The sequence below is a fragment of the Mus caroli genome, unplaced genomic scaffold (genome assembly GCF_978045245.1).
Source record: "Mus caroli unplaced genomic scaffold, Mus_caroli_1 scaffold_1, whole genome shotgun sequence".
NCBI classification, from domain to species: Eukaryota; Metazoa; Chordata; class Mammalia; order Rodentia; family Muridae; genus Mus; species Mus caroli.
The window spans coordinates 51916510-51929806 of NW_028227256.1; the positions used below are offsets into that span (position 1 = coordinate 51916510).

At 37.8% G+C, this 13297-nt stretch overlaps 1 protein-coding gene across 2 annotated transcripts in view; it reads right to left on the reverse strand.

Moving 5' to 3' along the window:
• Positions 1-836: 836 nt before the first annotated feature.
• The window catches only part of Sf3b1 (splicing factor 3b subunit 1), a 41158-nt gene continuing 28697 nt past the window's right edge, over positions 837-13297 (reverse strand). For both annotated transcript variants that reach the window (XM_021163741.2, XM_021163823.3), the window contains 7 exons: positions 12709-12891; positions 12514-12625; positions 11038-11158; positions 10204-10335; positions 5970-6242; positions 3625-3841; positions 837-3149 (listed from right to left, as the gene is read on the reverse strand). In XM_021163741.2, the coding sequence (XP_021019400.1) occupies positions 2991-3149; positions 3625-3841; positions 5970-6242; positions 10204-10335; positions 11038-11158; positions 12514-12625; positions 12709-12891 (1197 nt within the window). In that variant the 3' untranslated portion in view covers positions 837-2990. The remainder of the gene's footprint in view (positions 3150-3624; positions 3842-5969; positions 6243-10203; positions 10336-11037; positions 11159-12513; positions 12626-12708; positions 12892-13297) is intronic.

Below are 13297 nucleotides of genomic sequence, written 5' to 3' on the forward strand. Positions count from 1 at the left end.
CTTTGCAGCCTCCCTTCCACAGAACTTACGTGGCCATTTACCAGCAGGTGTCGCAGGTATTTTTAAGTATCACTTCTAATTGCTTTGCAGGCATTATTGCTTAAAACAAAATGCTTTCTACATACACCATAATTCAGCAGTCCTACTTGAAAGCCTAAGGCTTCAAGCGGCATGTGCCTGTGATCCCAGACTTTGGAAGGTAAAGGTAGGACCACCCAGATTTCTAGGTTAGCCTGAGCTACAAGTTTCCAGTCAAAATCTCAACTCTGAAGCTGTCTCTCAACCCAAAAATTTCACCTGTAAAGGACAAAAGATGGTGTGTAGAGGCAAGGAGATGGGGTGTTCCTGGCACCTAAGCCAAAATGGGGGGGGGGGGTGCATTTATAGGACATCCCCCGCATAGGATTTTCTTGCCTAAACTGTTAGTGCAGAAACAAGAGTAATTCTGGGATTGCTATAATGTATCTCCATTTAACTGTTCAAAACGTAAACATCACTGGAAGCCTGAGCCAGCCTACTTATCTGATAAACCTGCAATTATCTTCTTCCAACTTATTTCAGGTTTTATTAGCTACTTGGCAGGGTCTTATACATGCTCCAAACAGGAAAACTTGTAACCCTCCCGCTTCTGCCCAGTGCTGGGGTTACAGGCCGGTGCTCCATGCATGCCTCAGTTTCTTATTTCATAAAGAAAAAACATTTCCCAACATTTAATTTCACTTGCTTGACCAACAACCCAAAGAGCTCTAAGTAGTTAAAATGGTAAACCACAACAGAGTAAACACAGCATGATACCATAGAGAGTCAACTAAGATTAAGAACTGGTATACTAAGACTTTAGATGTGATAAGTTTTATTTATCTGGTGGTACTTGATGCTCACAGGGCACCATACAACAAATTTTAAAAATACAATATAAAAAAAATAAAATCAAACAGCCAAAGAAGTATCAATTCCATCAGAGGGCAATGCCCAGAGAAAAAAAAAACCCAAAGCCCAGAGAAAAACCCACCCCTCTATCCCCTTACGAACATGAATTCCTCCTGCCTAACTTTCACCTTAAGAAACATCAAAGTGTTTTGAGAAGTGTTAAAACGTGACATAGCATCTTTCACAAGGGTTTATCCCAAAATGCTTTCCTTATTTAATAAGAGCATTTCACAATCCAAACATCTTTGAGCATCTATTTTGGTCCTAATCTTGAGATTGCAGCCTTTAGCATTATCCATTCTCAGATTACCTCCATCAGGAAAATGTCACTTAAGGGGTAAGCAGTCTCCTGCAATCTGCAATCTGTAGTTCTATTGCAAATTTTAATTTTTAAATAAAAAGCAAGAAGCTAAACAAACTTAAGTATTTTAATTAATAGTACAATAAAATGTTCCCAAGTGGTTTAAAGTCAAATTTTAACTTTGAGAAATATACTCAGTTCAAGATTGTAATTACCAAGGGTTATTTGAAATCAACTATACAAAACATTTAAAAGTGCTTAGGTATGGCTAGAAAATTTCTAAGAACAGGAAAATGGTTTACTACACAATGATAGTCAGACCACATACAAGGAACAAGAATCGGTGTGTCCTGCATGGGGACGGTGAACGCTCAGTATCCATTCTGAGAAAGCAGAGCAGAAGCTGTCTCTAATCTAATCTAATCTTCCAGCGGAGTCTTCCTGTTAACAGTCAGAAGCACAAGCTGCCCGGCACTCCTCAAAGTCTGAGGGTGGTAGTCACATGCCAGCCACACTGATGGCAGAATTTATTTCCTTTTAGAATCCACACAAGTACAGAGGGAGACAAAACAGTGGTGGCTAGAAAAGTTTTAAAACAAGAAATTTGGGGCATTTAATTAAAAAAAAAAAAAAGAAAAGAAGAAAAAAAAAAAAAAAAAGCTGATTCATTAGTTGTCCCAAAACATTAAAATAGCCCCTTAATGCTTGGTCTTCATAAACTGAACAGCATTTTGGCTTATGCTCACACTTAAGCCAACACAGTATCTGACTGCTACATACAGGCTAAGCAAATCTAGGCATTTCTGCATCTTCCACTGCACAACATCCTGGTACCTAAGGATTCTGCACACGCCCTTCCGTTACATGAAAGGCCGGATCATATGCACCTTCGCAGCCCATTCGTCAACGGACAGTAGCTAGCATTCAACAGGTGTTCAATAGCTGCTTATAAATAAACTGATTAGAGGCATCCCACAAAAGCCCAAAGACTGTCCTACTATATAAGCATTTCTTAGATAGCCTCATTCCCAACAGGAAATACACTATTCTAAGTTACAGACAGCTTCTCCACTTTATAAGCACAAGCCAAAGTTAGACAAGAAGTAAAATATATCCTTGATGTCTGCTCATAAAGCATTTTGAGAAATCAAGGTGAAAGGTGCTATGTAAGTACAAAATAATACTCAAGACAGCTCAGTCAGAGCGCTACTTTTCTATGGTGCTGGAATGGTTATGCTACACTGAGGGGAGGGGCACCCCAAGCTACTCTTTTCATTACCAACAAAACAATGGGCTTTTGACAAACAGGCCATCACTATATAGTTTGCGTGCTATGTTCCATAATAGACTAGGTGACAAAAGATGAAATTAAGCCACTTATTCTACACAAACCAGTACTTTACCAAAGTTTTGCATTTTACAAGTCATATTCAAAAAACACACACAAATTAGCATTTTGTACACGAATGTTTATTTCTCAATTAAACATTCCCTTTAAACACAAGGAATGAATTCTAAATCTTCATAAAGATGAATAAAAAATGATATCCCTCCAGTATAGTGTGTATAAGCACTGTCCTTGGTCACTACTGGCATTTACTGTTTAACATCAAAAAAACAAAAGTTATTTAAAAATCATGCTACTGGATTTCTATCCCTCCACTATGACCAGCTCTACACTGATCGGCAATGTTTTACAAGTTTGTATCATCAGATTGAAGCAGGTTTAAGGTGTGAAACAGCTGTATTAGACACAAAGTTACAAGATATAGTCAAGTTCGTAACGAATATAGGTGTTCTTATCATCATTGTAGATTCGTGGGTAATGTGCTATGAGAGCATCCTGGGAGCCAATGTAGATGGAGTTGTAAATTTTCCAATACACATCTCTGACTTTCCGAGCTGGGTGGAACAGACCCTAGAATAAATAAAAGGTAGAGTTACTTCTATTTTCAAGGGGAAAATAAAGAAAGAAAGAAACTTTAATATACCATAAGCTATAAATATGATGCATGGTGGCACACACCTTTAATCCTAGCACTTAGAAACAGAAGCAAGTGGATCTCTCTACTTCAATGCTGGCCTGGTCTACATAGTAAGTTCCAGATCAAACAAGGCTACATAGTGAGGTCCCATCTCAAAAAATAAAATAAAACAAACAAACAAAGAAACAAGTACTTACTTTGAAGAGGGAAGGAAAAAAATCTGGAAACTGGGTAACAAAATTGTGGTGGGTAAACACAAAATCTAACCTAATTTAATCTAATCTGTATCTCAATACAGAACTGTCTTCCACATGGTAATTAGGGAATGACGGACTTCAACATATTAAGTTATTTTTTGAGCAAAACCCTCATTAAAAAAAAAAAATTAAAAACCCACATTTAACCTACCTGTAAGCAATACTGCAACATTCTGCATGGTCCAATAGCAACCCTCAGGCCCTCCAGAGCTCCCATAACGGCCTGGATTACATGGGGAGATGTCTCAAACACATTAGGCCACACATAGTTCAGTAAGTGATTCAGAGAATCCTCACAGCCAAATCCATAAACACCAAGTGACATGTGCTGTACCACTGCACTAGCTGTCTGTCTGTGAACAAGGTCCCTGTAATGGAAGAGAAAAGCCTCTTTAAATCAGTCGCATTTTTATATTCACTTGCACATTTGGAACTAATTACTCTCAGGAGTCAATCTCATTTTAAATTCTGTAACCTTAAATATTTGATAGTTAAGTCACAAGTCAAAATTAAATTTGTTCTCAAACTAGTATGATTTCATTCAAAAATTCAATTTAAGAGAAAAATCTACTAGGTTTTTAAACCTGCACAAATAAGAATTTTTATCTCTAGCAGCATCTGAATTTGTATCCAGGACATATCAATCTATTATTCATACACTGAGTGCAACCAAAATAGTGTTTTATACTTTCTGCCAAAATAATAACAACCTCTCAAAGGCATTAGGAAAAAAAATCTGAACTATAACACTATCATTTACTATCTAACTTATTTAATGATAAAGTTTCAATGTTTCCCAACTGAAGTATTCTTTTTAGTAATTTTCAAGTTACTACCTCAACTTGCACACTTTTTAAAAATTTCTTTAGAATTGAAAACAATCAATCTCTAAAGCACAGTATTTTTAAAATAAATATAGTAGCAACAAATATTATGAACTTCAAAATATTATGAACTTGAAAACCTTTCTAAAACAGTTGAGATCTCAATAAAGAATGAATAGAAAATTATTCTGGTGATTAAAATTACATGAAAATTACAAAAAGATTTGACAGGAGTTTAAATTTTCTATAAATAAATTTGATATATTAACTGAGTATATGAAATTCAAATATATTTTGCAGTATAATATTCAAGAGCCTTTTTTTCTTATGAATAACTGCCCCCATAACAGAAAGTTTTGCCAAATTTTCAATTCTACTATCAGTTTTATTTGTAGTCAGTATGTGAAGAGGCAAGTCATGTTTTCTTTTCACAAAATTCCATCCATTCAGAACAAAACTTTTAACCTCAAGCCCCACCTATCAACAGTTGTAATGTTCAGGAATTCCCCACTAAGAAGCAGTCTAAGAGAGAAGCAAGGTGATTTACTGCTATTTTGTTTGGTCCCCAAAAGGTAGCCTTTTACAGACTGACTCCATAACTTACATCTGTACTTCCTAGTACCTCACTAAATCTGTTTATAAAGTGACCTTTATGAAGGTCCCTGAGTAACTGGCTATACCATGGACTGAATCTATATATGGGCTTCTTGCATGACAGAAATGTGCTTTACCACTGAATTACAACCCCAAACCTAACTCTCAAAATGTTGTTGTGAGACAGGGCAGGTGCACAGGTTGGCATGGAAATTTTCAATCCTCCAGCATCAGCTTCTGTAGTAGTTGAGATTGCAGGCTATATTGTGGCTAGTTAACACTTTAAGCTGTACACTAGAGCAACCAGCTAAAAACTTAAGCAGCCACTGAAACTACTTATACTTTCCTTTGTAATCTTGTTAGGTACAATTAATTTCTGGACCTCAATCTAGAGAGTAGAATGTAAGACTATCAGGCAGCGTAAAAGTAGTATTAAAGTAATAATAGCTAACATCTGAACACTGGAGGGCTGCAGAGGAAAGACTGTGACTCTGGCAAGCTATCTTCATCTTCAATATACGGTTAAGATTAAAAAAACTCACATGTGCTGAGAATAAAGATTGTTTGTAGAACACTGGCTTAGCATGTATGTATGGAGCCCTGGAGTTACACACAGTGCTAACTAAGCCCAGGCATAGTGGTACCTGTCTACAGTTCTGACACTCTGGAGGTAGAGGGATGAGAAATGAAGTCTAAGGTCATGTTCAGCTACAAAGTTCAAAGCCACCCTGGGTGACCTGAGACCCTGTCTCAAAAACAAAAATATTGGCTTCTCTGCCATACTAATTCATGTTCACCTTTTTTTTCCCTAATTGTTTTAAAAAAAAATAGTAAATCCACTATTGTATTTCAAAATCTACTTAGCTTAACACATACGAAAAGATTAACAAGAATAGGGAACCTGGGAGAGAAAACCTGGGTACCTAACTATAACAAATATAAGGTAAGAAATTATACTTATGTGAAATAATCCACAGTAATATTTCTTCTTTAACAATATAACATTTAAAGTTATCTTAGTAAACTACACGGACGCATAATTGTCCATAATTTTTCTGCATTTCCTTTAGTCACTTACCTGTCCATTAACGCATCCTCAAGTAAAGGCGTCACAGCATAGATGTAGTCCTTCCCCATTTCGCCGATATACTCAAACAAGAAGGAGAGTGATTTTAACACTCCATTTTGCACATTAAGTTCAGGAACTCTGTATTCATTCATTAAGGCAGGGAGTACTGTGAAGGGGGAGCATGTTTCAGCAACAATGGCTATTGCTACAGTCGTACAAACCCTGTTCTGCCTTTCCTGAACTTTGAGGTTGTTTAAAAGTGTAGCCAATACATCGTGAGGGCTAAAAAGAAAGAAGAAATACATCAGCATGTTATCATATTTAGGAAATTTGCTCTCAGAGACTACAAAACCTGCAAGGGAATGGATAAAACACACTACTTTCTTATCACTAAAGGATGTCATTACAACTTCCAAAAATAAAAAAGGCTAAAGAGGAAAAAGGTTTTTTAAAAAAAAAAGCTTCAGGGGAGGGCGACCCCATAGGAAGACCAGCAGTCTCAACCCCTGGGAGCTACAAGAGACTGAGCCACCAACCAGACAGCATACACTAGCTGGTCGGAGGCCCCACCTGTCCTCAGTGAGAAGATGGGCCTAATCCTCAAGAGACTTAAGGCCCCAGGAAGGAGGATGCCTATTTAGGGGGCAGGAGGAGAGCACCGTCTTAGAGGCAAGGGGAAAGAGGAATGGGATGAGGAACTACGGGGGCAACAACTGGAATGTAAATAAAGGAAAAACAAAACAGGAAAACAGGGGGAAAAAGCTTCACACACAGAGTCAGATTCATCTTAATTCAGGTACTCTTTTTACTCTTTAAATGTTTTGAAATATAAAGGAATTTGACTGGTCTAAATGGCTTCAAGAGCCAGGCAGCCTTATAGATGGATGTAAGACTACCCCAAAACTCTGGACTACTAATATATATATGTATATGGAATGCTACCTAACTCATCAGACTTTTGTATGTTTTTGGAAATTACTTCCCAGTTGTTCTAGTTTCCTTTTTGCTTCTGTGATAAAAATACTCTAGCCAGAAGAAATGTGGGGAAGAAAGTGTTGATTTCAGCCTCTTTTTTTTTAAAAAAGACTTAGTCATTATTTGAATTTAAATAAATTAAGTGCTCTATCTGCATGTGCACCTGTGTGCCAGAAGAGGGCGTCAGATCCCATTACAGATGGCTGTGAGTCACCATGTGGTTGCTCAGAACCTCTATTAAGAGCAGACGGTGTTCTTAACCACTGAGCCATCTCTTCAGCCCACATTTTAGCTTCTATATCCAGGTCATAGTCTAACACTGAGGGGCGAAGTCAGGGCAGAGAGCCAAACAGAAATTGAAGCACAAATCATGCAGGCATGTTGCTTACTGGCTCACGCTCAACGTGCTTTCCTATATAGCCCAAGACCATGTACTATCCACATGAAACAATTATCAAGCCAACGTTTCACACACATGGTCACTGGCCCATCTGATCTGTGCAATTCCTTGTCTCCCTAAGGTGACTCTGGGCTGTGTCCAGCTTCCAGCTGAAGCTAATTAGAACATTGGAAAACACACACTGATAGTCTCATTTTCTACCATTAACTGCTTTTCTCGGCCTAGTTCTGAAGAAGCAGCAAATAACCACAAATGAATTCATAAAGCAGATGAGAATGTGAATCTGTCTTGGAACAATGCAGTTTTTAAAACACGGAAAGTGAATATAAGATATGAATTATAAGCCGGGTAGTGGTGGCGTATGTCTTTAATCCCAGCACTTGGGAGGCAGAGGCAGGTGGATTTCTGAGTTCGAGGCCAGCCTGGTCTACAAAGTGAGTTCCAGGACAGCCAGGGCTACACAGAGAAACCCTGTCCTGAAAAACAAACAAACGGGGGGGGGGGGGGGGGGAGTGTATTGGGGACTTCTGGATAGCATTGGAAATGTAATTGAGGAAAATACCTATATAAAAAATAAATAAATTAAAAAAAAAAGAAAAACAAGCCGGGCGTTGGTGGCGCAAGCCTTTAACCCCAGCACTCGGGAGGCAGAGGCAGGCGGATTTCTGAGTTCGAGGCCAGCCTGGTCTACAAAGTGAGTTCCAGGACAGCCAGGGCTATACAGAGAAACCCTGTCTCGAAAAACCAAAAAAAAAAAAAGAAAAACAAACAAACAAAAACCAAACAAAAAAAGATACGATTATACACAAATATTATATGAACATAATAACCTGGGTTCAACTCCCAGTACCCACATGGCAAGTGTGCAGCACCTGTTACAATTCCAGTTCTGGGGCTTCTGACACCCTCACATACACAAATGAACATAAAAAACAATAAGAAAAAAAATTAAGAAAAAAAAGAAGGGCTGGATGCATAGATCAGAGAATAAGAGCACTCTTATAAGAACAGCTCTTCCAGAGGCCCTGGGTATGAATTTCAGCACCCACATGGTAATTATCAACCATCTCTAATTCCAAATTCCAATAGATCTAATTAATACTTTCTTCTGGCTCCTAAGGGTTCAGGCACACAAGTGGCATACAAACATATATGCAGTCAAAGCATTTATATATATAAAAATTAGAAATAACAAAAAAGATTAAGTACGTTTAATAAAAAAAAATCCTAATGTTAAGAATGTTATACATGCACATAAATGTCGTTTGATCAAATCCATTCCTCCTTCTCTCCTTTCTAATGTGTCTATCTCTCCCTTCCTCCATCAGTCCTCCCCAACTTTTATGTTGTTTTTATTAAATCCACCGAGTCAAAGCTGCACAGTCTGCTCAGTGGTAAAGAGCACTAGCTGCTTTTCCAGAGGACCCAGGTTTGACTCCACCATTCACTTGATGGCTCACAACCATCCATACCTTTAGTTCTAGGGCATCCAACACCTTCTTCTGACCGCCAATGGCAGCAGGTATGCACAGGTGTACACACATGCATATATATGCATGCAAAACATTCAACAAAATAAAATAAAATAAATCTTTAAAAAGAAATTTAACCCACTAAGTCCAGATAGTGCTACTAGTATGTGCGTGGGTGTAGACGTTTACTGAAGTATGTGCAGACTTTCAGGGGCCACATCTCTTAAAACTGAATCTCTGGAGAAGTCACCAATTGCCAATAGCTACCCAGATAGAGCGAGACTTCAAGAATCCCTCTCCCACCCATGCAGCTAGTTTGGCTGACTTGATCTCGTCCTTGCAGTGATGTGAACTGATGTGAGTTCATGTGTGCAGTGTCAAGTCCAACCAGTGTTCTTCTGCTGCAGATGCCTACTACCTCTCACTTTTACAATCTTTACATCCCCTCTTCCAAAATGATCACCAAATCTTGAGAATAAGGGGTATAATGTAATTGCCCACTATTATGTTTAATGGACATGATAAACTGCACCCTAAATTTTTCATCTTTGTACCCATAAATCAGTGCACTTCTCAACCTTATCAGAGGTTGAGAACCTTCACTTCTTTTTTTATGTATAAAGAGTGTTGTCTGCATGTGTTCACTGTCTGCACAGGGGATCAGATCCCCTGGCACTGGAGTTTATAGTCATAGGTTGTGTGAGCCGAGTGGAGGTCGGGATCAAACCTGGCTCCTCTGCAACAATGGCCAGGGCTCTTTCCTGCTTAGTCACCTTTCTGGCCACAGAGAAGCTTCATTTTGTTACGAGCAATTAAAACCAAGGCCCACAATCTGACAATGTGTGGAGAGTAAAAGACTGCAGAATACTTATTCCCTAATGTTTTAAGCAATATTCCAGCCAGGCATAATGGTACATGTTCTTAATATGTTTTTGACGTCAGCACTGGGAAGGCAGAAACAGGCAGATCTGTGAGTTTGAGGCCAGCCTGGTTACATACCAAGTTCCAGGTCAGCCAAGAATACATGGATAGACTCCCATCTCAAAAAACAAAAAGCAAACAAAAAAAGCAATATTCTAAAAAAGGACCAACGAGGCCAGCCTGGTCTACAAAATGAGCTCCAGGACAGCCAGGGCTATACAGAGAAACCCTGTCTGGAAAAACCAAAAAAAACAAACAAACAAAAAAAAAACTTGAATGTGCCTCTAAAAATACCTATACTTTGCTAGGGAAAATTTTAAAGCCTTCTGAGTAAACAAAAATTTAAGAAAATATTCTTAAGGTCAGTGGTTAAATAAAATGCTTTTTCTTCAAATGATTAACTATACTATGCCTCCAAAGATATGTCTACATGAAAGTACTTTGCAACACAATGGGTTTATTATAACCTACTCACCCAATAGCCTTTGCGATATAACCAAATGTATTGACAGTAGCTCTTCGAATAGCTTTTTTGTGAGCTTTTAAGAGCTCTAAAAGCTCAAAGCAAATCCTCATCCATTCCCTTGCAGATACATATTCAGCTCCCCTAAATTAAAAAAAAAAAAGCAATTAAATGAATTAACATTTTGTTAATGTATTTTGATTTTTTTGTTTTGTTTTGTTTTTGTAGTTTTGGGAATGTAGCCCAGGGCGCCCATGAATGCCAAATAAGGGTTCTACTACTCGAATGAGCATTTATAAAGTGAATATGCATATTCAATTCTGAAATCATTATTAACTCATCTTAAATATTAAATGAAAACTATTATCACCCTTTTAAAAAGCCTGACTTGTTCAGTGATGCTGTGCAGCTTTAATCCCTGATCTAAATTCAAAGCCAACCTGGTCTGTATAGTGAGTTCCAGGCCAGCCAAGGATACGGTCAGACCTTGTCTCAAAAGAAAAGAAAATAACAAAAAGAAAGAAAGCCTGACTTGGTTTTAAAATTATACTGCTAAGCCAGGCAGTGGTGGCACATTTAATCCCAGCATTCAGGAGGGAGGCAGAGGCAGGTGGCTCTCTGTTTAAAGACAGCCTGGTCTACAGAGTGAGTTCCAGGACAGCCAGAGATACAGAAAAACCCCGTACAGGGTGCCAGGGTGAGGGGGAGAGGGAGACACCCACACAAAACACTATACCACTATTTCCTATTACCACTCAAAGTAAAATCTTGCTTAATCTAAAAAGAAATGCTGCCTATACTTGAACTAAAATACGAACGAGAGTTGTTGCTATGTAATCTGCTTACCTGTCAGCAATGCGTCCAACAAGATCAATACAATTCTCTTGTACTTTTTCATGTCTGTTCTTTAAAATGGGGGTGAGTCTAGGCAGGAGATCTTTAATTGGTGGTGTCATCTTATGCATACCTATTTGACAGAAATCAAGGAACTATTAAAACCTGAACTGAACTTTTATTTTTACAGTACAGTAAAAATAAGAAGTTATAAGCTACCAGTGGATAGTGGATAAAGACCCCAGATTCTAATTAGAATTTTTTAAAACTATTAATAGCTTCTTGTTACATTTAGAAATCAGTGAAGTGATTTTAAAAATGAGGGTTACAAAAAAAAAGAGGGATATGCAGTAACAAAAAGATCTTATTTGCTTTTGAAATGTTATTAGTACACTGACATTTAAATATGGGGACAGCCTATGCTGCGGCCAAACACAATATAAGCCAAAGCTAGGTCAGATCAAATCAGTATGGATCCCTATAACTGAAAAACAAATCAGACCTCCAGTCTCCCTGAAATGCAGGGCACATCTGGATGTTATTTAACCTATGAAGAGAGAAAAAGAGGCAGCTAGCAAGGGCTCTTGCTCTAACTAGAATTACTAGAAGCTCTGATTCTCCACTGCTTTTCTCACGTTTGTCAGATTAACAATATGGTTTACAACTCTGACAAACCAGAGAATCACAAGTGGCTAAAAGACTGTTGGCAAGTCATTATCTGTACATATCTGAGCTAAAAGGGGATTCTGTGTAAATGCAATAGTTCAAAGCTCTATACTGCATAATACTTATTCCTTTCCCCAAAATGGGGAGAACAGTGATTACCAACAGCCAGGTACTATGAACTCTCAGCCTTTTCTAACCCTTTCAGTCCTAAAGGAGTTACTTTCAACACTGTTTAAATACAATGAGATTTTGAACCCAGGAATCCTTTTGTTTGCTTCATCATAATTCCTTGAAAATGAGTGACCATACCTGAGATTGTTTTTTGTGTTTTTAACTTATAGATAAAAGACATGATAGTCTTTTTTTTTTTAACCAAGTCATCTTCTCTGAACTCATAGTATAAAAATAAATAAATAAATAAATAAATCTCAACCAGTCAAAATAGCTTACCATAGAAAGGAAATTTCTAAAACTAAATTACACCTTCAGGGTTGCTCCTTCCTCTTACAGAAGACGCTAGATTATCTTTCAGCTGATGCACTAGTTCTATTAGAGCCCTCTCTTACATTAACTCAAAACATTTTGGGCTGTTACTATTTCTGTACTTTAAATTTCTGTACTAAATTTCTCCTTTTTAACATTTTTAAGTAAAATATAAACAGATAATAGTAAGGGAGATGGGTTCCATCTGACAATCCTGAAGTGCTCCAGAAAAGAAGATTAAAAAAATCAACAAACTCCTAAATACAACTTTATATCTTGCTTTCAAAATACAAAGAAAATTAAAAGGCCAAATCCTCACAAGACCAGCAAATTCCATACCTATTACGTTTACGATAGCCTTCAGTGCTCCGAGAATGCTGCCCAGTACTTCAGGGTACTCTTCACCCAAATACTCATACAGCACCACACCCAAGTGCCCCATCAGTTTTTCCTAAACAAGAGGAATGTTAAAAATGTTACTTTTCCCATTAAGCTACCTGTTTTAAAAAATATACATCTGGTAGAATAGATTACCTCTTGACAAGTCTTCATAACAACAGCAGTTCGAGAAATCAAGTCAGCGGCTTGTTGCCTAACTTTTGCTGATTTGTTATTTAAACGCCATAAAACTGTACCACAGATCTGAGGCAAGTATGGTTTGACTCGTTTGCCAAGAGCATTAACTACTGTGCCAAAGCCATTCAACATTACTGAGTCCTAAAAGAGAAAAGTTAAGTTATATTTAGAAAAACAAAAACAAATCACTAAAAATATAGAATTTAGTTTTGACTGAAAGTTCATTGTTCAATAATATTCAACCTTTCCAACCACCCAAACATCCCATTTGTTTTTTTTTGTTTGTTTGTTTTTTTTTGTTTTTTTTTTTTTTGGTTTTTCGAGACAGGGTTTCTCTGTGTAGCCCTGGCTGTCCTGGAACTCACTTTGTAGACCAGGCTGGCCTCGAACTCAGAAATCCGCCTGCCTCTGCCTCCCGAGTGCTGGGATTAAAGGCGTGCGCCACCACGCCCGGCTCCATTTGTTTTTAAACCAAAAAATCTGAGGTAAAAGAACATGTTAAACTGAGGACAACTGGTCATTAAATGTCTTTTAAGGGATATCTGCT